Raw genomic sequence first — 26,974 nt, forward strand, 5'->3', positions numbered from 1 at the left:
TACAGGCCTACAGTAGGCCTGGGGGTTGAATCCCGGCCACCCATTCATCTCAGTGACTTGGGCAAAAGGCATGAGCCCTGCTTCTGACAACAGAAACCCCCATGACAGGTACACACCTGCCTCCTTTCGCATGCAGCAGGAAAAGTGGCAGGACAAGATGTCTTCTGGGGAGTTAGGAGCAAGTCCTGGAGCTTGGCCCCCCAGGATGGCAAGCACAGCCTTGCTGGTGTGTCCCTTCAATGTAGTACTGTAGGCCTGCTGCTCCAACCCACCCTTGTGTGAATATCTATACAGAGAGGGAGAGGGACCAGGCCCCTTCTAGGGTCTCTCTCTTAGAATAGACAATGGCTGCATAGCTCATCATTGACTATCTGTGCAGCTCTCTGGAAAGACAGCAGTCCACATCACTAACCGATTAAGATTCCCTCATTTTTTTTGAGGGCTAAGAGAGCAGTGTGTGCGTGCGTGTGTGTGTGTGTGCGCGTGCGAGAGAGAGAGAGAGAGAGAGAGAGAGAGAGAGAGAGAGAGAGAAGAAAGGGTGGAAATTTCCAAGTGTGTGAATATTACATGAGTGTGTGAGAGAGACTGGTGGTAATTTCCCACTTGAACTAAATAGCACGGGGTTAGAGGAAATTAATGCAGGGCAGGTGGTCTCCATTGAACTAGTCCTTGGCTTTGGGCAGGTCCCAAGGGACTCAACAGCTTCTGGCAGCAAGTATGTGTGTCATTCACACGGTTCTGGCTGGAGAGTGCAATGTGTCTTTTAAATTTGTTTTTGTAATTATTTTATTATTTAGTTGAAAACTTCACACTGGCATTAGCATATCTAACAGAAGCAGCCCAGGTCAGCATCCGGGCGCCAAGATGAAGGTCTGGAACAGATACCGTTGGGAATGGAAAGGCTGAAGTGGTTATGAATAGCGCACCTGTGTTCTTAGTGTGACAATCCCCAGGCCATCCAAGAGCTACTGGCCTTGGGTTTGGTTCTGAGCGAGAGGCAGTCTGGGCAGGGGGAGGACTACTCACGGTGTGACCCGTAGGAGGACCTGCAGGTGTCCACACAGTGCTTCCCGGGAGTGTGGAGGGCCCCTCAGGACCACCTGAGTTTGTGTAAATCCCACTGGGGACAGTCTCAAGTTCCTGTGTCTCCCAAACCGAGCCAGAGATAGGACGAGGTGTGCGACGGCAGCCTTGGCACTACTTTTGACTGCTGCTCTGCTCTGTCGCCTGGGCCCCCAGGCCTACACGGACGCTTGTAGGGTGAATAGAAGGGCTTCCTTTCCAAAGCCTTGATCCCAACCTGGCTGCAAGGGATTGGCATGTGACATTCCCTCTTCTATCCTGTCTAAATCTCAAGTGACCCTGACAGTTAGGACCCCTCCCCCCATTGCAGTCTAGGACTTAGTGGCCTCAGAGTGGGGTCCCTGGGGCTGAAAATCTCATTCTGGACAATGGGCTGTGTCCTTGGGAGCGTGAGGGGCTTGTGTTAGTGCAAAAGGATGTATCTAGCATGTTGGCAAGCCAGTGGGAGGCATGTTGGCAGGGTGAATATGTAAGTTGGAGGTTACTGGGGCTTACGGTCCCTGCACTGGGAGGGGTCTCCCAGGAGATGTCTGTTAGGCAGAGAAGGTGTGGGAAGGCTGAAGGAGGGTTTGGAGTTGTGCTGTCTTTATTGGTGGAAGGAGTCAGTGCCCAGGTTTACAGGGATTTTTGTTACTCACCAGCCAAGAGTCCGGCCAGAGAAAACTCAGTCACTGGGCCCCGGCCGGCCTTCCATTTCCCATGTTGTCTTGGGGGAAAGGCACTGGAAGCTGGAAGCCAGTGTTTGGGTTTGGAGGTCCTTTTCCGGAAATACCTAAAGCATCTCCCAGATTCCAGATAGTTTTTGCCCAATGCATTTTGTCTATTACAGAGCTAGCCAGTCTGTCATTTGTACAAATCAGAGGCCATTGGCCATAATAGGCCACACAGTAGGGCCCAACATCCCCATACTAGAACTTAAGAGCTCAGGCCTAGCCAGGGTGGCCTCATTCCTTAGTGACAGAGGACATCATTCCCAAGGCTCTAGGTGAGTTAGCCTCCTGCTGCCGTCAGACCAGGCGGAACACACCAACATCCCTGAACATGCTTTTTGTTTTCTAGTGGCTTCTACTGAGGCACACTGAGTCTACTTCAAAGGGTACACAGATACCATTCTTAAATTTACACGTCCCCTGCAACAGAGGACATGGGTGTCCCCACAGTTAACTGAGAGGTCTGGAAGGTGACTTGTAAGGCAGATGTGAGTGGCCACTCTTGCAGCATGGATATGTGGACTCTGGTGGGAGCAAGTAGATGGATGTCATTGGGTGGGACACTGAATCACAGGGACTTCTTGTGGTGTCCACTCATCCCCAGCCAGCTTAGTGGGGTCAACAGAAGCCCTTTCCCCTGGTCCTTCCAGCTCAGCAGAGAAACAGACAAGGCCATTGGTGCAGTCAGGGTCCACGCAAGTGCTGACATATCTCCAGGATCCTTGGTGGTGCTAAACTATCTCCATGTTTCTCACGATTCTAATGGTGGGTTGTTTTTATAAGTCTCATCCCAAACACGCAGTGTCCTTGGGGGAGGGACGCAGCCCCCCTGACCTGCCACTTTCCAGGTGTCCTTTACCACTTTGAAGGGATTCTTTGGTCTATCGGAATGACCTGTCTTGGGATGCTTCTAGACTTTAAAATTTGGGTTGTTTTGTTTAATATTTTGTTCATGTTTACATGCATCTTGTATTTCCCTAAAAACTAAATAAAGTTTTTGGCCTTTTTAACCGAAAAGAATCGGGTGATTCTCTCTAGTACCAGAGGACTCATTTTCAGTTTACCAGCAAAAGTCCCAGCAGCACAAACAGCAGCTGACTACAGAATCAGGGAGGGGAGGTCAGCTCCCACAAGCTCCTCCAGCCCCTTCCCACCTGCAGGCACCTTTCTGGGAATAACCCAAGCTGGACCCTCGTCCTTACCTAGTTGTGTTGGTCTCCAGTAAGCAGGGGAAAAAGAATCTGAGGTCAGTTCAAAGGCAGGCTAGACTATGTGGTGAGAGCCTCGTCCAGGAGAGGGTGTAGACAGGTATCCCACAAGTCTCTGGGGCCTGGCCCTGTCGATGTGCACAGCTCAAACACTGTCCAGACACCCCCCCCCCCCCCCCCCCCCGCCCAGTCTACCCACCTCTTCCCCACCCCAGCCACAGGATTGACCTGCCATTCCCCTGTTAGTCTCTAGGTGGCAAACACCTCACGGGATCTCGGGCCTGAGAGGAAACCGCACAGCATGCCTGTGGCTTCTTTTAGAGTCCTACCTAACCCTGTTTTCCCTACTCAGAGTTTCCCAGGCCACCAGAAGGGCAGCAGCTTCTCTCAACTTAAAAGCTTGCCCCACTGTCTGAATCCCATGCTGTGCTCCAAGGCCTGACTCTAAGAAGGCTTCTCTGCCATAGGCCCTTTGGGGCTCGAGGGTCTACAGTTCTGACAGCCCCTAACCACTCAGGTGCGTTCACACACACTGGTCTCCCTCCCAACCTCCAGACACACAGCACAGCTCTCAGGCTGGTACGAAATCACCTTTATTCACAAACACAGTGACCCAGTTCATGAAGGAGGCAGAACCACCTCCCTGTTAGCAGAATGGATGGTGGCTTCTTTTCCCACCTCCGGCCACACAGCTCTGTGCTCAGACTTTCTCCATCTCTAGGATGAGCCCCCAATCGGATGGGGCAACTTACCAGCTCCAGCCTGCTCTCACAGAAAGGCTCTACGGGGTCCAGTGACTGAAGAGGCGAGAGCCAGGGTGGCACAGATTCCCTGGGTCCCTGCAAGGCCAGTGCAGACAAGCACCCACCCTGGCACCCCATTCTCAATGTCTCCCCAGTAACCCCCTAAGAGACACCCCAAAAGAACTCCTGGGAACCACATTGAGAGTATTCTACCCGCAATCCACTTTACACAGGGGAGGCTGAGGCTTGGAGGGTGACCCCTGGCCAGGGCCATAGGACTAGTCAGTGGCCAGGACAGAGCCCCAGGCACTGTCTGTGACGGCAGAAGCCGTCTCTGAGGGTATAAAGCCCGCCATCTGAGGGCCGAAGGCTGAGGGGCTGGGAGAGCCTAGGCTAAGACTCCACAGTAACCCAGCACAGGCAGAGAGGGCTGCAGGGGCAATAGCCCAAGAGTGATGGACACTCCCTTAGCAGGACCAGGAGCCTGCCTTCAGGATCCATCCTCCTTCTAACCAGCTCTCCATTCTGGTCCCTGGCCCACGTGTCGATAACTTTCCCCAACCTTGCAGAACTTTTGCTGTCTTTACAGAGGTGGCTCCTGGAGTACAGATGACTTTGAACCAACCACACAAACTCAGCTCCCACCCAGGGAGGGAGGGCACAGGTGGATGTCAGTGGTTCCCTATCCAGGAGAGGCTTGTCCGCCTCTCGGGACGCCTCCAGCCTAGAATTCCTCCTCGGGGAGCCTTGTGTGCGGCTTCTGAGTGGGGGGGGGGGAGATTCTGAGCGGCCACTCTATTGCCCCTCACCTGGCAATCAATCCCCCAACAGTAGAATTTTAGGAGCCCCTAGGTTGGAACTAACCCACAAACAAAACTCACAAACCAAATAAATAAATAAATTAAAATGAGGAAAAGGGCTGTCCATAGCCTAGGGGACCCCCACTCCGCTGAGGGCCCCTGCCCCTCCTGGGCACACATGGCAGGATCTGCCCAGGCCAAGGCTGGCACTGAGATGAGGGAGGACAGGCCTCAGGGGTGGCCGTGGGCCTGCTCTTTGGGACCCTGACAACAGAGTAGGCCACTTTAGCCTATTCTGAAGGGCACCCTAGGCAACGGCACCAGCGAGGTGATTGGTGTGAGTTACGGCAAGGAGAGGTCCTGAACATGGCAGGTGGGCCCAAGGTCAAGGACCTAGGCCCTGGACTCGTGTGCAGCCTGTCTGTTTACCCACTCTGGGTAAGGAGAAAGAGACAGGGCATGCAGCTTGCAGCTGCCCAGGGTGGGAGGGGTCCACTGCCTCCTCCCGAGCTGCCCAGGGAAGGCTACATGTTCGCTCTCTCCAAGGCACCACACGGGCTGCACAGCCTAGAAGTCTGCCTACATCGTGAGGGATGGTAACAGGCCGAGACCCCGCGTCAGCCCCTCACCGTGATGGAATCTGGGTAGAGAGGGAGAATATGGGGTAGCCTTCTCCCCTCCCCTCCCCTCCGCTCATTAGGTACTACCTGTGCCCCAGGCCTCAGACCCTCTCAGCCCAAACCTTCAGGGACCTTGGTTTCCCATGTTTAATGGAAAAGGAGGACTTTTCAAAATGTGGCAGAAAGGGGCCCTGCTGGCTTCACCCTTAGCTGGTCTGGGCTGATCTGCGGACGTGGGGTGCAGGTGGGTTCTGCAGGGCTAGGAGCTGCGGTAAGTCTTGATGATGTCCTTGATGGGGCGGCGGCAGATGGGGCAGCAGGCGTGCAGGGCCTTCTTGAGGCGCAGGCCACAGGAATAGCAGAGGCACATGTGGCCACACGTGTAGATGACGGTGTCCACTGCATGTTCATAGCAAATGGTGCACTCATCGCTCCACTGGCCCATACCTGGGGTCACTGGTGACTCGGGCAGGCTCACGGGCGAGTTGGGGGCTGTCCCTGAGAGCAAAAGCACCAATCAAAATGGGATATGACCCAGCCAGCTCGGGGCCTATGAGAAAAAGGCTGCAGGGCTCAAGTCCTTCCTCCAGGATGGAAAGCCACCTGTTCATACTGACAACCCACCCTTCCTGCCCAAGGAAGAAGCTGAGCTCCAACCACACAGCTCCAGACCAGGACCAGAGTGCCGGTGACTGGCAGGAAAAAGCAAACCTCCCAGGTCTTTTAAGGCATGACCCTCCTGCACTAACCCTTGGTGTCCAATGTGCATTTTCAGGGTCCCCTGGAGGACCAGATACACGCTTCTGGGCTCCATGGCTCCTATACTCACATATCCACACAGCCCACCACTACACACACACACACACACACACACACACACACACACACACACACACTTTAAAATAAATCTTTAAAAAAAGATTTTTTAAAAAAGCCACAGCTACAAGTCTGTGGTGGTTGGAACGGGTGTGGCCCCCACAGCCTCGTGTGCTTGGCCCATAGGGAGTGGCATTGGTAGGAGGTGTGGCCTTGTTGGAGGAAGTGTGTCTCAAGCCCGGCCAGTGTGACAGTTTTTCCTTCTGCTGTGGGTCGGGCTCTCAGCTCCTTCTCCAGCACCATGTCTGCCTGCCGCTGCCATGCCCACCATGGCGATAATGGACTACACCTTTGACACTGTAAGCCCCCTCAATTAAATGCTTTCTTTTATAAGAGTCGCCATGGGCCTGGTGTCTCTTCACAGCAACAGAAACCCTAACCAAGACATCTGAAGAGATGAGTGAAGAGTTAAGAGGGCTTGCTGCTCTTCCAGAGGACCGGAGTTTGATTCTCCGGACCCTCATCAGTTCGCTCACAACTGTCTGCTGCCTGTAACTCCAGTTCCGGGGGCATCCAGGACATCTTCTAGCCTCAACAGGCACTGCACGCATTCATGCATGCACACACACACTCAAAATAAAAGATCATTAAAAATAACTCTTTAAAGAATAAAAGTCCCCTGCTGAGAGCTGCCAGCCCCAACCCTAACAAAGGCTGCATTCTCCCTCCCTGAAGAATATGTAGAGGGGGAAGTGTTGACCCAACCACAGGACCTTGGTACTCACCACCAGCAGAGCCACCCAGAGGCCCAGAACTGCAGGTGCTGGGCAGGGGGTCAGAGAGGCGGCTGTCCAGGGCACTGGGTGAGGTTGGGGTGGAGGCAGATGAGCAGGGGGTAGATGGACCACCCCGTTCAGCCATGATGGTGGAGCCTGAGGGGGGGGGATGGGCCACAGTACCATCAGCATAACGGAGAGAGCTTCAGTCCCACCCCACAGAGGGCCCCCACCCCACAGAGGGCAGCCGCAGGCTCGGGCGGGACCCCATACGCTGGCTCAGCCCCCACTCTTGCTCTGTCTCAACTACAGATCTGGGGGTGGCAGACCGCACCCACAATTTCCCCTCCAGATTCTGCCTAGTTTGTTTGTCCTTCCACTCATCCGAGGTACCTTTGGCCTTCAGGGAATAAAGTCCCTGTCCCTGCCTCTTACTCCTGTCTCCTGTCAGAGCCCTGCCCTCTGTACCACAGCCCCTAGGGACCACCCATTCTCTCTACACTGGCACCCTGGTCCCCATATTCTGGTCCTACGACCTTCCTTCCCTCCCTGCCATCCTTCTAAAGTCCCTCCCAGATGCACAGATGTGACTGGTGACAGCCTTAGGGAGCCTCTTGAGGCTGTCCTCAAACCTCCATCCCTGGGCCGCCATGGCTTCCCTAAACACAACTTCATGGTCACTGACTAGCCATACTTAGCCACACAGCCTGAAGTCCTGTCTTTTTTGGCCTGAGAATCCAACTCCATGCAGAACCGTGAGCTTGCTGAGAACAAGAAGCCTCACTGCCTGTGATTTCCCACGGCCCCAAAAGAATGTTCTGCGCATAGCAGGTGCACTGTTAGCTGTAACTAACTTAACAGTGCTATTATTTCTAAGACTGAATGTTCATAGGGTGGGTCTCTTTCCGCTCTCCTCCACACTAGAGACTGAATCTAGGGTTTCACTCATGTTAGGAAAGCATCCTATCACTGACCAATGTCCCAATGCCCTTATTTTTATTTAAAGATAGGCTCTCACTAAGTGGCCTAGGCTGGCCTTGAACTTGCTTTGCAGCCCAGGCAAATCTTGAACCTCTCTCAAATAGCTGGGGTCAGAGGCCCAGCTCATACAGTTTCTCTTACTACATTAACATTTTAAAGTATCATCTCTTTTCAGAAATGCATACCTATTTACTTCTCTTGCCCTACTGCATTGGCTAGCATTTTCAGAACAATGTCTAGGAAGCAACCCTGATAATATAGTTGTCTTTAGTGAATATATTTCTGACCAACCAGTGAACATAAAGAAAGCTGCAGGTTGTGTGCATGTGGATAAAGGAAACATCCCCGATTTATCAGCTTATTGTAAGGGGAACGATGCATCTTCAAACCTGGCTACCGGCTTTGCTTTTCCTTTGGAGTCAGTCAGGATTGCCCAGCACCACTTTGCTGGCTGACATGCCCAATTCTCCAAACAGCTCAGGAACTATTAATAGACATTGGATTTTGGGTGGCATTTCCTGGCATTCACCTCGACGCACTTACTATCTGGGACAGAAAAGGTCCTGTGTTCTGTCTTAACTCCCTTTTCCTCCAGTCTCATAAACCCCTTTGGATGACAGAGCCTTGCTGGAAAGCTACTTAGCTGTTATTAGGTGATGCTGATGCAAGAGTGGACCTTGCCTCTGTGTGCTTTCCTGTAGTATGATTAATAAAACCCAGGGACAGATATTGGGGTTCAAGATGAAGATCAAAAAAAAGCAAAGCAGCCAGCCAGTAGCTCTTACCAAGGCTGAAATAGAGGTCCTGTCTTCCCTGTGACTGGAAACTGAATCTCCCATGAGACCCTTTGCTTCTTCCTTGTATGCCTCCCTAGTGCTGGGATTAAAGGTGTGGGCTCTGTTCCTCTTTGATTCACTCGTGTAGCGCAGGGTGGTCTTGGACTCACAAGGATCCATCTGCCTCTGTCTCCTGAGTCCTGAGATTAAAGGTGTGTGCCACCATTGCCCGACATCTATGGCTGACTAGTGTGGCTGCTTTGCATTCTGATCCCCAGGCAAGCTTTATTAAATCATAAACAATATATCCCACACCTTCCTTTCTCTGAGAAGCAGTTAGTGGAGCCAGTTATCTCTCACCTCAGCCCAGATTGTGGGGGGGGGGGTGCGCACGCGCTTCCCAATCCAATTTCATTTTAATGAATGAATTCTCACCCTGGACTGATTCATCTTCCTTCCTGTTTGATTCGATTTCATCTCCTCCCTTCCTGATTTATCCTTCTTCATTTCTAACTCCTCAGTACTCCAGCCAGCCTTCTGTCTTTGTGTAGCTTTTCTAGTTGTTTCTCAGCATCCCTTCATCTGGTCTCTGCAGAGCTGGAAGTCTGCACTGATTTTTTTTAAATCTCATTTCACAAGCTCTTCACTCAACAATCTCAATAGCACCACACACATAAACACAAGCCCTGGGCTAACAGCCCCTCACAGAAGGCAGAGCTCAGAAAGCAGTTGAGGCTCGCTCATCTGCACACCCTACCATGGGGTTGAGAGGCTCAGAGCTCGCCAACCTTGGCTAAAGATACATTAAACAAAAACATAAACTAGCTGGGCATGGTGGTGCACACCTTTAATCCCGACACTCTGGAGGCAGAGTTGGATCTCTGTGAGTTTAAAGCCAACCTGATCTATAGGACAGCCAGGGTTATGTAGAGATCCTGTCTCAAAAAACAACAACAAAATCAGAATCTGTCCTACAGCTCCAGAAATAGGATCCCTGGAGGCAGAGTTCAAAGAGCTGCATTTTACAGTGAAGCCAGTGGGAGATGCCCAGCAGGTAAACACACCCTGAGCGTGGCTGACGCCACCCAGAGGGCTGGCTTCCCATAACGAGAATGGGCTGAATGCTGGCACCCACCTCTCTGACAGCAGATGGAGATGGATTCCCGCCATTCCTCCCTCACTATGTGTTGGACACTGTTGTTGCTCCTGCTGGAGTTCATTCTTGCCTCAGCTAATGGCCTGTTGGGCATAGAATTGCCCCCACCTTGACCACTGATTTGGACATGCAGTCCTATGTGCTTGCAGGAGACAAATATAGAAGACTGCTTGACCTTGCCAAGTCAGGGTAAGACAGCCATTCTATTTCCCTGCTGTTGTTGTGGTCTGTCAAGTTCTCTTGGCCTTAGCCAAATCTGGGTGTACCAACATCGCTGTGAGACCTAGGGTGACTGTCCAGGTGGCTTGCTGTTTCTGTCCTTGCTGCACCTTTTGGAAGTTGTCCATCCGCATTTCCTGTCTACTCTAGTATTGTTAATTTCCTTCTCAGGTCTTGATGAGATTGAAAATTAAACTATCACAACTATTATTCTCTCTTCCTAGTTAGATATATTAGGTACTAGACTTACGTTTTCCAGCTTAGGACAACTCTATTGTAAACTCCATTATGCCCTCACCCTAGGACTAGATATGTAGGTCATTTTGTTCTCGATTTTCCTTTTCTTAGAGCACACTTGTTATTCACTGTTTTGTATATAGTTTTGTATTAAGCCTAAATCTTTTCTTTAGACTAAAAGGGGAATTGTAGTGAGGTAGTCCTTCTGTAGCACTGACCACGCCCATTGGGGGGTGGAGCGATGGGCGGAGGTGACCTGAGGAAGGAGGTCGGAGGGGGCCAGGAAGGCGCTCTCTCTTTCTGGACAGGAGAGGATCGGGTTGAATTTCCTGGTGTTCATCTGTCTAGGTTGTAAGTTATTTCTCCCTGAATAAACATCTATTCGGCCTATTTGTTTATCCTGATCCTTATTTACCGCAATAACTATGATGGACTGTTCCCTCCAGCCACGCATCAAATCAGACCCATCTTCCCTTCAGTTGCCTTCTTTGTCACACTTGGTCACAGTAAGGGACACTTATCTCTCAGAACAAGCCAGAGAGTTGGCTTAACACAAGCCACATCCTCCAAAGCCTTTCAAACTGTCTCTTCTGAAGAGTGTCCTGTGCTGTAATCCCATGCCTAAAGGCCACCTACTCGGGGATCCTCCTCTTCTGATGTAGGCATCGCCCTAGAAGACACCAACTTTTCTGTTGCTGTTTTCTGTTTTTGAGACAGCTTGCTAAAAATCTCTAGCTGGGCTGAAACTCAATATGCTAACTCAAGTCAGCCTCGAACTTACAGAGATTTTCCTACCTCTGCTTCCTAAATGCTGGGATTACAGCATGAACCACCACAACCAGCCAATCTGATTTTCACTAAGACTCAACAACAGCCCCGAGGAAACTAAATCTCAGGTCATTGCTGGTAGAAACTCCCTTCCCCGATTTTTACACAGAGGCATATGGGTCTGGTCAGGCTGTGTGTCTGTTGGGATGTGAGTTGATCTCTTCTCCAGCCATCGGTTGGCCAGAAGCTTCCTCTCCACCCAGAACTCACCTAACAAGACCACCATGAACTGGAGACTGAGATGAGCACTCACCAAGGATGCGGACCTGCGTGATGGCGCCATGGAGGCTGAAGAGCATCCAGAGGGGCTGGGAAGCGTCCACACAGAGCTGCATGCCTGCAGTCGCGCCGTTGTGACTCAGGTGCAGCTCTCCCTCGGCGTTGACCACCAGGCCCAGGATGTCGCCGCTGTGCAGAGGCCCGGGCACGCGGCACACCGCCCAGAACTCCTTGCGGTCCACTAGGGCCTCGGGGCTGAAGGGCAGGTCGGCCGGCCGCAGAGTGCCAGGGTCGCACGTGGTGACCCCGAAGGACAGCGCACCGGCTCGGGCGCCGCCCGAGCGCGTGACCTTGATGAAGATGATCTCGGCCACTCGCACCGGCCGGCTGGTGAAGACGAGCGCGCGCTCGTCCCGCCCGTGCTCCAGGCGCGCCACCGTCTGCTCGTCCAGGATGCGGACGTGCGAGCCGGCGCGCAGCGCGTGGAAGCGCAGGTCGCCTTCGAGCTGCGCCGGCAGCGCGCGGCTGTGTTGCGAGTTGAGCGAGTTCTGCGGGATCGGGCAGCCGGCGGGCGGTGCTCCATCGTCGCCGTCGGTTCCCGGCACATTGAGGTCGCACAGGCTCACGGACAGGCGCGCCTCGTCCACCTCGCACCGCAGGGACGGCCGCCGCAGCGCGGTGAAGGAGCGCGGCCGCAGGCAGTCGGGCAGCACCAGCTCGCTGTCTGAGGCGGGGAGGACGAGAGACAGAGTGATCGTCACCTTCCCACAGCGGTGACTGTGCTACCAAAGATGCTACCGCTCACTAGGGTGCAAAGTCGGGAAGCAAAGGGGACACTGGCCCTTTAAACAAAGGCATACCGCTGGAAGACACCAACTTCAAGGCCACCTAAATGCTTCCCGGTTGGCAACACTTTCTCTTACTGTCTTCAGTAACCCCGCAGAACTTGTAGTGTATTGATTCTTAAACTACATTAGGAGGGTGTCTTATTTTTCTGAGAGCTTCGAACTCTGTGTGTCACAGTGCCCACTAAGACGGGCTGATTTCCTCTACCCCCAGTTCCTCCACGGAAGAAAACGGTTTCTTAAATTCTAATCCCTATTTTATATTTAACATCTAGAATGAGGGCAGAATTAGGCCCTGTCCATGTTTGTTTAGGGAATCTCCTCTCTCTCCTCTCTCTCTCTCTCTCTCTCTCTCTCTCTCTCTCTCTCTCTTTCTCTCTCTCTCTCTCTCTCCCTCCCTCCCTCCCTCCCTCCCTCCCTCTCCCTCCCCCCCCCTCTCTCTCCTGGAACTGGCCAAGTAGAGTGGGCAGGCTAGCTATGGAGCCCCAGATATCGCCAGCAATGGGATTATAAACACACCAGTACACCCTGCCTTTAAAAGACAACAAACTCAGAGCCTCGTGGGTTTTGCTTACCAAGTTATCTCTCCAGCTTTCAGAGTGGCTGTCAGACAAACAATAACCATTTGTCACCGGTACTTTTGATACTGTGACACTCTAGAAGGCCAAAAGGGACCCTCTCTCCAATCTCTTTGGATAAACAGTGACATTTAAGGCAGTACTTACCCTCTGAGGTTATCATTGTCATAAAGTCATTAATTCGAAGGGAAGTTAAATTCATCTGGGAAATACAGAGTTTTGAAGGCTTTGCTTTGCTGAGCTTCAAACATCTCGCTAATCCAGACAGCTAATACAACTTCATTTTGAAGACATATGCTCCAGCAAAGAGAAACACACCACTCTGCCTGTTAGCCAGCCACCCAGAGAAAAAGCATTTTCCATATTTGGACTGTGGCATGACAGAGTCTTTTAAATGGATTTCAGGTTTTTTTTTTAAATGCAAAAATTGAGTTCTACTCTATAAACACCAATAATGTTTAGCCTCCGTGAGTAATAAGCCGTTTTGGAAATGTGATCATGTTGGCCCATCTCAGAACACTGTCACTAAATTCTGTGGATGACTTCTGGGCATCCATGAAGTGTATCACACCCTTCCATGGGCATGGACTTTGGGCTCAAATCCCTGCTGCACACATTTTCTCTTTCACAACCACTTTTTTTTTTCTCCACACACTGTGTCCCAGACATCTCCCTTTCATGCCAGCAGCTGCTTCCAGCCATATTCTTTTAATGGGTATGCTGTGTTTGCCCCTGCTCTGTGGATCTGTAACGTACAATGCTGGGAGTAATGCCATCCCTAAAGCAGCCAATGGAGGCCATCCCACTGTAGATACAGGGGTGTTGGGTGACAGCCACTGAGTAAGTAGACTCAGTATTGGCAAGGTCTGTCCATCTCCCAATGCCACGCTCTTCGTTGTTGTAGTCTGTTTGGTTGGTTTGGGTTTTGTTTATTTGTGTTTTGGGGGTTTTTTGTTTAGTTTTTTTTTTTTTCAAGACAGGGTGTCTCTGTGTAGCTCTGGTTATCCTGGAACTCACTCTGTAGACCAGGCTGGCCCCAAACTCACAGAGACCTGCCTGCCTCTCAAGAACTGGGATTAAAGGCGCACTCCACCACCACCCAGCACCACCCTCATTTCAAATGGAACCCCTTCTGCAGAGCTGGCATCCTCAAATCTGACTGACACCACTGTAAGCCATAGCTTGGCCTATGCCTTCCCAGGAGCCTCCCTGTGCCTAGGCGGCTGTGGAGCCTGTCCTCCATCAAAGCCTGGAAGATTAAGCCAATAAGAATAGAGGCCGTAGTTGGCCTTCCACTGAAGAAGGTGGAGGACTCGCTAAAGCCCATCTCCCTCCCTATTCCGGAAGCTGTTATCTGGACTCAGGAAGGTTAGGTGCTGCCCTTCCCCTTAAGTCTTAAGCTGCCCCAAAAGCCTCCTGGGCCCTGGCTGGTTGGGATTTCCCAGCAATGCCTTGGCAAGGAGGAGGGAGTCAACTGGAAAACTCGATTATTCCAGGAAATTGACTCTGACAACGATGGCAATGGCTTGGAGGCTGGGGCTGTGCAGAGGCAGAGGTGAGGGGAATGGGAAAGAGGTCAAGAGAGGGAGAGAGGGTGGGTGCACCTGGGCCCTGGAGAAACAGTCCCTGCTTCCTGGTCCCTCCAGGATTCCAGTACTGGGACTCTAGGGAGCTGAGAGGAGAGAGAAGGGAATCAAGAAGAGGGATCAGTGGTTCTGAGATGCCCGCCTGCCCACGACCTATGGGAAAGATCTCACACAGGCTAATCCAACCTCTTGGGACAGTCTGAGTCCTGGAGCTGAGCAGGCTGTGGTATAGACCACAGCTGCACAGGCCAAAGCTGTGGACACTAATTGAGGAAGCCATTCAATAAGCAAGGAAGGACTTTGTCCTCTGAGGGGTTGCGTTTCTCTCAAACTGAATTCTTCATCTCTGTATCGAATGCACCACACCTCTTGAGCTCTGAGCCTGTAGTGAAGACACATGTGTTCACCTCTCCCTCCACACTGAAGACAGCAGACACACCTTTCCACCACTTAGAGAGTAAACAGAACCAGACAGCATTCCAGGTGTGCCTTGAGAAGCTCAAGGCTCAGAATGACCATCACCTCCGAAAACACGTACATCCTACTCCAAATAACACAACCTACAGGTTCTTTGGGTATCAGTCGGTTGGTTTTTGTAACTAAAGTCCATGTACTGGTAGGCAGCCTACTGACAGGAACATAATTGAGTGTAGTGAATTTAAAGTCATCAGCCTGGGTTCAAATCCTGACTCAACCTTGGACAAGTGGCTTAAACTCACCGGGCCATTTTTCTTGGGCTGTGAGGAATGTAACTGACTTACATAAAGCCATATTCTGAGGCTCACCTTGGAAGGATGCTGCAGGGACAGGATGGAATAAGGCCCACTGGGCACGTGGTAAAGTACCTGGCACATGTGGTCATATGTCAGTATAAGCCACTGTTTCCATGTCACTGGGGCGCCAGAGCACTCTGGACCAGGTGTTCAATGTTCTACCTGCTACTTAGCTGGTGGCCTTTATGTAAGCAACTTAAGCATGTGATGGTGTACTTAGAGAATGGAGCCAGATGCCTGCCTTGACAATGTCTGGCAGGTCAGGAGTGGGCACAGTCCCTGTTGCCCAGACAATTCACATATTAGCATTTTGGGGTGGGGGCATGGCCATCGGTAAAGCACATGCCTAGCATGTACAAGGCTCTGTCTTCAAACCCCACGCCCACACAAATACATTGTTCCTGCTGTCTGTAGGACGTCACAGTGGGCACCCAGGCAATGCTCTCTGAATGGCATTACTGACTAAAATCCCAGCAGAAGCAGTCAATGTGGAGATTAAAGGAGAAGGAATGAAAGGGTAGGAGAGAGGGAGGCAGGCAGGCTAGGAAGTGGACCTATGTGAAATGTTGCTGAGCTAGGAGCAGCTGGAAGCGACTAGACCCCCTAGCCCAAGAATGTCTTCTCCCCTTCCTCTCTGGCACTCAGCAGGCACAGCTGTAGGCAGCCAGCAGGCTCCAAATAACTGTCCTAGCAGCGGGTCAGCTGTGCAAGGCCCTGAAATAGCTGAAACTCGAGACAGAGCACCCGGCACATGGCAGAGCCAACGGGCCCTGAGTGAGCTAACATGGAAATGGGCACAGCTGTGTCCAGCTCCCAAATCCAAGAGAACATTATCCCAGGATGAGGGTATCCTGGACCCACATGCCATGGGATGGTCCCACACTTGGAAACAAGTTATGTAATCATCCGCCCACCGGGAGGGGTTGGTGATGGAGACAGGTGGCACACGATCCTGTAAGGAGCTGCTCAGCCATTGTGTTTCGTGCCCCTTTGGTACCTGCCAATTCTGAAGCCTGGCAGTGGTTCCAGACCACAGCAGGAGGGCGGGGCTGATACTGCCCCATAGGCAGAAGGAGGGGTTGGACCTGGGTCCTAGGAATCAGCTAGTTTAGGCTCAGAGGCAGGAAGAATCCAAATTAGACTCAGTTACAAGAGTCTTAGCATCTCAGATTGGGTAGGAGCTCAAAGAAAATGAAGGACCAAGCAACTCACACACCCCTGCCAACTTCTCACTCTGCCTTGCCTAGAATGCCCCTGGGGAAAGCTGCCCACCTCAGAGAGCTTCCTCCAGCTGTTAAAAAATAACTTTCCTTGGGTGGGGCACATAGCTCACTTGGTAGGGTGCTTGCCTAGAATACACAAAGACCCGAGTTTGACATTCAACACCTAAGCACCCAGGCACCCGTAGTATACATCTGTAATCCCAGAATGGCAGAGTTGAAGGAAGAAGCATCAGAAGTTCAAGGCTATCCATCCTCAACTACATAATGAGTCTGAGGTTAGCCTAGGCTCCGTTAAACCTTGCTTTGAAAGGTTTTCCTGGTTTGGATTCTTGTGTGGCACATCACTCCCCAGGACTCCCTGGATGTCTTCTTTGGGATAAATATCACCTTGAGAATAAAGCTCTCCAGCTCAAGCTGAGATGCTCATCCTGTTTTGGGGAGGGTCAGGGGAGGACTTGCCTAGGCAGCAGGACAGATAGCCAGTGAAAGGCACATTCCATGTAAGATTGCTGGCAAGTTCGTGGGAATCAACCTGAGCCAGGCCATAGGTATTGCTGGCTGGTGATGAGAGGCAAGGGCCAGCTCTCACCTGCAACACCCAGCCTTGCAACACATAGCCAGCAGCATAGGGTGACCAAGACTCATGTTGGCACTGGCCTAGGGGCCTCTTTTGAAGCTGGGCCACCACCACCAGCCCAGACTCTTGTTTGTTTGGATTCTCACATCCGCAGCACTGGGTAATCTTTTAGCACGGGGTTGCAGCAGCCAGCCCCCGTTCAGAAGGTGCTGCCAGCACATTTACTGTCTCTGTAAACATCCTCCTGCTGGTCTGCATCTGACCCAGACGGGAGGAGCATGGAGGCAGTACACAGTGCAGATGGACAAACCCTCTGGACAGCACCCTGAAAACCACACTGGCCTCCACCCTTCCCCTGTAAACTCGGCTATGAGCAGCCCAGAAGAAACAAACATGATTTCTGAGGCCACTGAGGGAAGTGTAGAATGTTCCAGAATCACTCAAAGCCAGGCTCCTTGATAGAACCATGGAGCCAGAGGCTCCAGGAATCACTTGATGTAATGACTCTCAAACTTTTGCTTTGTTTGTTTTGGGTTGGTTGTTGACTTTGGTTGTGTGCTTTTAGTTTTTGGGACAGGATTCTGAGTCCCGGACTGGCCTGGAACTCACCGTGATCCTCCTACCTCAGCCTTTCGATGTCTAGGATGACAGGTATACACCCACTCAAGTGCTCATTTTTAAAGTAGGGATCTTTGTTTCAGTGTCACCAGACATCGTGGTTGAGGTCTGGCGGGTGGGCACCACGCCTGTCTCCCCAGGCCTATGCATTTCGCTGTCTCAGAGATGTCCTGGGGAGCCCTGGGGTTCCAAAGAACCTCACTGGAAGCCCACAGTTCTCATCCCACATCTTAGACTGCATGGTTTTCCTCTCGAGTTAGAAGACATTGCATGGAGTCTCCATTTGGTGATGGTGACTGTGGCAAATATGGCAAGTTGGGTACTCATTTTTTAGCCTAAAGACAAAAAGCAGTTCTCATATTGTGAACATTCCTGTGTCTGGGGGCCTCTGAAGATTAAGTGGGGTGCGGATAATTATGGGCAAGTAATCCGGAGGCCAAGGCAGGACATGCTGGAACTGCCCACGGCTCCGAGTAGCTGGATCGGATCTCCATCTGACGGCTCTCTCCTGCTTCCCGAATGAGGGCCTGGTCCCAAGTCCTGCAGGGCCCACTAGGACCCTCACTCCTGCAAGTCTTATCAAGGCTCCTGGGACTACATCTGGGGCCAGTGAGACAGGGGTGGCAACGTGGTACTGCCTGCTCTGTAGGTGACAGGCGGTCTGGGTGTGGCGGTCCCATGGTGGTGGCGGGGAGCAATCATATGCTGCCCAAGCTAGTCTGCTCTAGGGCAGGAGAGCCAGATAAAGCTCTTGAGAATCTGGGGAGAACATCAGTCAGTCAGGCCTGCCCTCTATACGGAATCAGCTACCCTGGAACTCATTACCTCTTTCTTAGCTCAACACTGCTACAGCTCTGGTAACCTCCTCTGCCCAAAGTGAGTGGATGATCCTGCCTTGAGCTCTCATACACCTGTTCTAGACAAAACTGGTCCTCAGTGACCACCTAGGAGTGGTCAGCCGTGAGGCACCCACAACTAGAGAAGCTGGAAGGAACTACTGCCTAGGCTTCTGTGTGACCTTGGGCAAGTCATTAGACCTCTCTGCAAAATACACATAATAACCCTTTTCATGTGCACGGAAGACGCATGCCACCTTAGAAAACAGGACACTGTACCACGCAACCCACTTAGAACTGCACAGACCCCACATGTTCAAGGGAGGGTGTGTCACCCTGTGTAAGAGAGGGTGGGAAATCAGCTCAGCTGGAGGAGGGTTTGGAGCCTGGGCCTTGACACAATTAGCAAGATTGGAAGTGAGGAGACAAAGGACATGCCTGGAAGAGTCTCTGCAGAGGGAGCAGTAAGATTTTGGGGGGAGAGGGAGTCAGGCTGGCCTGACTCGCTAGGTATCTGAGCATGACTTCATCCTCCTGCTTCCCATGTATGTACACTGCCATACCTGGTCAAGTTATTCTCTTTAAGGAAAATTGTCAAAGAGGGAGAAACCCGCATCAACATAGCACCTCTAGTGGTGTACCTCGTCCCAGGACTGTTCCAGGCTCCCCACACACAGCCTCTGGGATCCAGCAGCCAAGGCTGAGTGAGCATAGACACTGGTTAAGCCGAGAAAGCAGCACAGCCCTGGGCCGTGGACAGCACACACTCAGCACGCTTGGGACAGTTACAGCCCCCAGGCCCCCTCTCAAGGCTGCAAAGCTGGACCACTGCCTCCCTGGAATCTGGCCCAAAGCCACCTGAGTCTTCATGCATAACACCTCCTAGCGGGCAGGCGGGGCTTTCCACCCAGACCTGGAAGTATGCTTTGGGAAGAGGGTAGGAGCGCATGAATCCATGCAAGCCCCCACTTCCAGCCCTCAGAGACTTTGCTACCACCACTCTGATGTGGCTGGCACCAGGTCTGCTCACACTAACCTCGTGTCCAGATTGGCTGGGGGATCCAAAGCCAGACCCTCCCCGCCTCACCTGGCCTGGCTCTCCCATTAAATATCCAGGCAGCACTGAACTCGAAGTGCTCTCTCTCTCTCTCTCTCTCTCTCTCTCTCTCTCTCTCTCTCTCTCTCTCTCTCTCTCTGTGTGTGTGTGTGTGTGTGCGTGTGTGTGCATGTGTGTGTGCGCGCGCGCGTGCCCAGCTGTGAACAACACGTGAGGCCACAAGGTGCCCGTTGCCTGTCTTCCTCACGCCCCCTTCCAGGGTGGGACTTCCCTCTCGGCTCACCCCCTCCAGGCCAGTGCACACCCATTTACGGCTAAACTGGTCTCCAGCCACTCCGTTCTTTTCACCGACTTGGATTTCTTTTCCCACAGAAGTCCTCCAGGGTTGTCCCCAGCAGCACTCTACAGATGGACATCTCCGGTCCCACTTAATAGCAGCATCGGATTTGGGCCACTTCGTAGCTATGATATGGCATGTGCCTTGGTGCGAAAACCCAGCAAGGTAAGGAGCTGGGTTGTCCATTCTCCCATCTCTCTCCCTTCCCTGCGGAGTCCGGGTCATGGCAGGCACTGTATGATGAGCAGGACACCTTGTGAGTGAAGTCTGGGCTCACTAGCCTTTGCAAGATCACAGCTCTTCCTACCAGCCTTTTTCTTTTGGGGACACAGTCTCATGTAGCCCAGGCTGGTCTGGAACTCACAATCCTCCTGCTTCAACCTCCTAAACCCTGAGGCTACAGGCCTGTGTTCCACACCAAGTTGAGAAGCAGGAAGAGCACCAGAACCTGGGGTAGGAGTTTATCTGTTCTAGTATTAATCACCCCATAAAACCTGTGTTTATTTGGTTGCTGGCAGGCTTTTCATCCTGGAGGTACGAAGCTGTTATTCTTGGAGATGCCATCCTAGGTCCAGGCCAGGGCACCCACAGGAAGGATGGTGAGGGTGAGCTGCTGAGCTCCGGGACATGGGGACGTGGCCTGGAGGGCCCGGAATCGGTCTGCTGTGTGAGTCTGGGCTGCAGTGAAACAGGGTTAGGAGCCCAGCCTCTAAACTGTCCCCTTCTTTGGGGACACAGCCCATCCCTTTATGGGAATGTGAGCATACCTGCCACACTCAGTGTACCCAGAACTTGAGGACTCTAGCGCACTGCAGACTGGACAGGTCAGGTCTGGGGCTTTGGCTCTACATACAAGTTGGAGGAAGTCCCTAAAGGTCAAATAATCTTTGGGGGATAGTCAACCCAGCAGTGACTGGCCCATCTCCAGAGCCCCCTGAGCAAGAGCTGCTAAGATGGGACAACAAATGTGCTGGGCGTGGTGGCACAGCCTGGAACCTCAGCACTTGGTTAGGCTAAAGCCAGACACACCTTTTGAGGCTCCTGAGGGATCCACGCCTCTGCCCTTACCCTCTCTTCCCAAGCATCTTCTCCTCATCTGTATCCCCTCCCCCTCTGTCTCTCTTGGTTCTCTCTCCTCTCTCTCTCTGTCTCTCTCTGTCTCTCTCTCTCTCTCTCTCTCTCTCACACACACACACACACACAAATTTAGGAGGAGCAAAATGAAGAACGGTTTTAAAATGCCAGTGATCGTGGTGATTTACGCTGGGACAGCAGTCACAGGCCTCAGCAAAGTAGCCTGCAACAGATCCAAGGGCAACTGAACTGCTCTAAGCAAACCCATGTATAGTCACGGAAGGGGTGGGGGTCAGGCTGGGCTGGACAGCCTGGGCTCCAGTGCCAGCATGAGGCCCTGCTGATTCATCTCCAGCTTCCACCCCTACCCACCCTGGAGGTTAGAGCCCCCACATCCCTGGGCACAGTCTCCCGGAATGTGCAAGGCCCGCTTGAGCCTCCTCTTACAAGAAGTCTGTCAAGATTCTACCGCCACAGACCGGAGCCGCCTTTGACTTCCTGGCTCCTGTCATGTGTAAACCTGCCAGAGGCCACGGGAAAGACACTGCTTTATCCTGGAGCTCCTTGTTCAGACCCAGCTCGACCATATCCCTACATGGGCAGGCCAGACCTTCCACAGACCGCAATCTTCACCCTGCCTGCCCAGAGTTCAGTGAGCTAATGATGGAAATGTCCCAGCGGATGAAAGGGATGCTATGACCACAGAGGTTAGCGATTTACAACTCTCTCCAGGTTGCTGATTGAGTCCTGGCGTCTCCTTGCCCCCCCTCACTGCCCAGTGAGCCCAGAGCTGCCTGACAGTGGCTGGGCTCCTTCAGCCCCGCCCACCTGTTCTTTTCTTCAACTAACATTTCCCAGTGCTCCCTTTCAGCCACCCCCCACCTCCCCCCCCTAGAGTGCTGGCTCTCAGCCTCCCCTAATGCTGCCCTGCTTTAACACTGTCCCTCGGGTTGTGGTGACCCCAACCAAAAAAGTATGCTTGCTGCTGTAACTGTAATTTTCCTACTATGAATCATAATGTAATGTCCATGTTTTCTGATGGTCCTAAACGACCCCTGTGAAAGGGTCACCCCATACCCCAAAGGGGGTCTCGATCCCCACGGAGACAGCGTAGGAAGGAAGGACCCGGTTCCTTCTTCAAAGGAACTCCCGTCCTATGGAGACACAAGGGTGGATGGACTGAGGCTCCCAGAGACCACAGAGCTATGGTGGGAACAGGAGAGAGGAAAAGTCTAACCAAAGGGCTCAGGGAGGAGGCGGCTTCAGGCAAGTGCGGGGACTGAGAGGAACAGCAGTCTTGGCCAAACCTGGTGGCACAGGCTTGGAACCTCAGCTCCCTGGAAGGCTGAGGCAGGAACATGCACGTTCACAGGCAGTCTGGAAACCCTGACTCAAAATGAAGAGTTCAAGGCTCCCGTTCAGTGGTGGAGCACTGGCCTAGCATGCTGGAGGTCCTCTCTCAGTCCTGGGGAGGAGGGAGGAGTATTATTTGCTTCGGGAGGATGACGAGAGTTGCTCCCACGTCTTTCTCCCCTCGCACAACAAGGTGGCAACCTTCTCAAGAGCAGGAAGTCACTCGTTCCCTGCCCTCCACCATGTGGCAGGGGCCCAGGAAGGACACGGACACTTTTCAGAGCAGATGGTTGAGGCTGGACTGGATGAGTGGCCTGGAGCTCAGACTTAAGCCTAACAGTGTGCGACCCAGAGGACACCCGGGCAGCCGAAGGGGCTCGTGTGAACTGTGGGTTAAGCAGTTGTCCTCCACAGGAGGGGTAGGGATGGCCACTACCCTGCACCCATTGATCCTCACATGCCACCCTTTCAGACTGCCCCACAGTACACATGGGTCCACTACACAGCGCACGCACCTTGCGCCGGCCCAGGATCCAGCCCAGATTTGTCTCCATAGCTAAGGCACATACTTTCTGGCAGGTAGAGCCCTTCAGGTGTACCCAGTATGCAGAGGGAGTGGGGGAAGCTGTCCAGGCAGCCCGGATACCCTTCTTCAGTAGCTGTCACCAGGAATCGCCTGTTTGGGGCTCTTAACATGTCAGCATGAATGCAGGAACTCTTTTATTGACTTGAAAAACAGAAAGTTCCCAAACTGCTAGTTAACAAAAACAGCCTCCTGATGTTTGGAACTTAATGCACAGGCTTCTGGAAATTACTCATATCTTTGTTTTTACTTTCCCTTTTTTTTTTTTTTTTAAACTCAAGTCAAAGTGCTCTGAAAACAGTCACAATTTCTAGGCTTAGAAGGCAGAAAGGAAAGCGGAAGCGGGTTTTGAACCCCTCTTGTGCCATTTCTCTCTGCAAGAGAAAGGGGGTGGGGGGGCAGAAGTGGCCAGTGTTGGCTAGACACGTCTTTGATACTAGGACAGAGCAGCTACTCTACTCAGCCTCTGCAGCTCCTCCCAGGGCCTGTTTTCCAGATGAGGGAGCTGTGTGACCAGGCTCTGTCTGTATGTCGAGTACACATGTCTGCAAACACACACTTGAATATACATGCACACATATCTCAAGCTAGAGGAACGGTTGGGCTATATCCCCTCCGTCACCAGCTCCCGTGACCCTACGCAGTCTGAGGCCCCTGGCGGCGCTGTCAAACGCCATGGCTGGGAAGCTGAGGGGTCTGAGCCCCACCTGCAGAGCCTCCTGCTCCCCTCCCCCACCCCCTGCACACACTTACAGAAAGCCCTAGGGTAAGGGTGGAGTCCAGGTGCCAGGACAGCTGTAGGCCAGGGCCAGGACTTGGTTTTGGACTAGGCAGACCCAGGATGGAGAGCTGTCTGCACCACCCATCCATGAGGACGTAACATCCCAAGTGTGAGTCTCCTCAAATAGTCTCAGGGTTGCAATGAGACAATGGTTACTGAAAGCAACATTAACCTCACCGGGACAGGGACAGGCCTGCCATTTCTGGTGGTGAAAGTTGTGTCCAACTCAGAAAGCACCCTGAAGGAGGGCCTGTGGGGGTCATACTCTCACTAAGCTTTGCCTGCCAAAGCTGTGGCCAGGAGGGGGAAACCGACGTTCATAGAAAAGTCCAGAAGGTGTTCCTGGGTCCCTTGGCCTCCATGCAGCCCCCACGACTCATGGGAACGAACTCTCAGGGGTGTGGCCCCAGAGCTAATGAAGCAGAGTGTGCCACTCACCTAGCAGCTGGACACCCCGCGTGAGGCCGTAGACGTCCACCAGGGCCCAGAGCGGGTCGGCTGTCCGGACCCCATTGAAGAAAAGCATGGCAGCTGAGTCATTGATGCGGTAGAAGACGCGGCCCTTCTTGTCCACCCAGAAGGCAATGATGTTGCCCTCGTTGGCAAACTCCTCAGGCACAGCTTTGGCCCAGAAGCCACTCTGAGACACCAGGTCAGGGCAGGCGTACTTGGGCAGCGAGTCGGGGTGAATGCGGGAAGGGTCCTTGCTGGTGAAGCCAAGTCGCAGGGCTCCACTCCAGCAGCTTTGCTTCTTGGTGATCTGGCCACAGGGAGTGGGGACCCTCAGCCCAGCCTCTCTCCCTCAGTCAGAGGACCAAGGGGAAAGGGGTGGGCTCACTACAGACCACCCCCGGCCAGAAAACTCATTCCCACCCACCCCCACCCCAGGGCCTTCCTACAGGTTAGTGAAGGTTACTCCCACTGGGTCTTATCACCCAGGGAGGTTGGGAAAGGAGTAAGGAATAAAGAAGGGAAGCAAAAAGGAGAAGGGGGGGGCAGGGCTGCCGGTGGGCGGCAGAACAGCAGGTCAAAGAGGTCAAAGGCAGGGGTCAGGGCGCCCACCTTCAGCCTGACTTGCTCGTAGATGAGCACCGGGCGGTTACTGAAGGTGATGGCGTTGCAGAAGCTGGCCTGCCTCTTGACGGCCTTGTGGCTGAGGTCCATGAGGATCTGGGAGCCCTTAGTGTGTGGGTGGAAGAGCAGCGGTGTGGCTGAGAGCCCCCCGGCTGACAGCACAGGAGTACAGGGCTTCTGTTTGTGATGGCATCGGTGAGAGGTGACCGGGAAGGAGCCCCCGACGGAGTCTGCAAAGGAACAGGCCACAACCTCAGAGGACGTAATAGAACCAAGAGCTGCCTGGTCAGGGTCTCGTGGGGGAGGGCCAGGGAGGAAGCAGCGGCCAGGCACTAGAGAGCATTCCCACCTTCCAAGCGGCTGTAACCACCATCCTTCCTGCACCATCACCGTTTCCCCAGCCACCGCCCTCTACTGCAGCGGTTCTCAACCTGTGGGCCGTGACCCACATCCTGCATATCAGATAATCACTTTATGATTCACAACAGTAGCAAAATTACAGTTATGAAGTAGCAACAAAAGTAATGCATGGTCGAGGGTCACTACAGCATGAGGAACTGTGTTAAAGGGTCGCAGCATTAGGAAGGTTGAGGACCCCTGGGCTACTGGGTCCTTAGCCATCCACCACCCCCCTCCTGTCCTCCTCACTAGCAGTTACTTCCTCCCACCATCAGCTGGGTTGGCCCTGTCCAACCATTCACTGTCGCTACCAACATCTTCTCTTTTATTCATCTTATCCGTGATCACTCATTATCTGCTAAATACCAAGTTCTGTCCTTGGCACGGAGGCTACAGACATGAAACACGTACAACTCTTGTCCCGAAGCCAGTACCCCTCCCAGTGTCCCAGGACAGCGACACTGATGAAAATCATCATACTAAATGACACACTGTGGCCACCACCCAAAGAACCACCAGGATGCTTGCCTCTCAGGAAGACCCCTGGAGGAGGAGGAGACAGTCGGGGCAGCATTGGGACTCAGCCGGTAAGGCAGAGCTGTGGTGGAGTTGTGATCAGTGTCAAGGACGTAATGTCCCTACCTCAAGGCCATCCAGTATACCGCAGGCTTCACTCCTGCTCAACATTGCCTGTGCCAGTAGCACTGGGGGGACCACACAAAGGCATGGCATTTCCTTCCACTACTGATAAACTGCTGAAGTGGGTTAGAGGGTAGGACAGGCTTGGGGGAAGGGCAAGCACTTTCAAGATGTGCAGATGGCAGCCAGGAGACAATCAGAAACAGTCAACACTGCAGGTGGCTTCTCTGCCACTCAGTGACAGAGCAACATTTCCCTCCCTGGGACAATGGTTGGGTCTGCTGCTAGGTGGCATCCTTACTTGGGTTAGGAGCTAGGGTACCCTTTCTTACCCAGCACCTGTGCCCTGAGTCTTACAGAAAATGGAGCCTACCCATCCTGCCATCTTAAGCAAAGAGCCATGGGCAGCAACAGGCAGAAGGTGGTGGAGGACACCTTGACAGGGCTTCTGAGGTGTCTCAGATTTTAGTCCTCATGAGACGACAACTTAACAATTCAGCAAGATGTGGTTAGCAACAGCCCTGCACAGATCCCACCAGTACCTCTCAACAGGGAGAAAGAAGATGGAAACAGGGAGGGGAGAGGGATGGGCAACCCTCGAGGCCAAGCCTGTCGGGACACTTTGGTCTGTGTTAGTTCGCATTTCGGCTTCCTTCCCTTGAGGGCCCCAGACTCCAGGCTCCACAGCCTGGCACCAGCTGCTACCCTGTGCACGTTCCTCTGGGCTTCTCTAGAGCAAGTTCTTGTGTGCCGGGCCCAACGGGAGGGGTAGCATGAGAAAGGTTTGCTTTGCTCTCTTCAGGAAGACAAAAAGTTCTAGAGCTATGCAGAGGTGCAATAGTTTCGGCAGCCATCAGGGCTGGAATATCTTGGGAGTCCCAGATAGTTGAGCGGGCTCCCTAAGTGGCCTCTGGGTAAGTGTGGAGGGTGAGAGGCCATCCCAGGAAGGGGACTCTGGGTAGTGTAGAGGGCAGGAGGTCATCCCAGGAAGGGGGCTCAGGGTAGGGTGAAGGGTGGGAGCACCCTGGTAAAGGGTAGAGGAAGCAGCAGTTTTAGGTACCCTGACTGGAAGAGGCACCCAGCTCGCCTCAGACACAACTTGAATCTTAGTTTCCTGCTGCTGGGGCTGGAGAGAGCTCAGTGGCTAAGAATGTTCGCTGTGCAACCATGAGAACCCACGTTCAAATCCCTGTCGACCATGTGGGAAGCCAGGCATGGCTGCACCAGTGCCTGTAATCCCAGTGTTTTGTAGGGCGGAGACAGGAGGATTGCTGGGGCTTCTTTGTCTCAGGGAATAAGGCAGAGAGTGACAGGCCAGGACACACATCCTCTGGCCTCCAGCTACATGCAATCTGCACACCCGCACATGCAGGGATATCCCTCTCAGCCCTCTTGATGCCGGAACACAACCTCTCTGAGGTGAAAACAGCTGAGGACAGACACAGCTTCTATACAACAGGACACTTACA

The 26,974-nt window shown here is 52.9% G+C and overlaps 1 protein-coding gene across 1 annotated transcript in view; it reads right to left on the reverse strand.

The window, feature by feature from the left end:
• Positions 1–5,297: 5,297 nt before the first annotated feature.
• The window catches only part of Neurl1 (neuralized E3 ubiquitin protein ligase 1), a 32,157-nt gene continuing 10,480 nt past the window's right edge, over positions 5,298–26,974 (reverse strand). Inside the window, exons 2-6 of the mRNA XM_051199715.1 lie at positions 24,456–24,697; positions 23,832–24,153; positions 11,207–11,896; positions 6,766–6,912; positions 5,298–5,662 (exon numbers count right to left, since the gene is read on the reverse strand). Of these exons, the coding sequence (XP_051055672.1) occupies positions 5,424–5,662; positions 6,766–6,912; positions 11,207–11,896; positions 23,832–24,153; positions 24,456–24,697 (1,640 nt within the window). The 3' untranslated portion in view covers positions 5,298–5,423. The remainder of the gene's footprint in view (positions 5,663–6,765; positions 6,913–11,206; positions 11,897–23,831; positions 24,154–24,455; positions 24,698–26,974) is intronic.

The sequence above is a fragment of the Phodopus roborovskii genome, unplaced genomic scaffold (assembly GCF_943737965.1).
Source record: "Phodopus roborovskii unplaced genomic scaffold, PHOROB, whole genome shotgun sequence".
NCBI classification, from domain to species: Eukaryota; Metazoa; Chordata; class Mammalia; order Rodentia; family Cricetidae; genus Phodopus; species Phodopus roborovskii.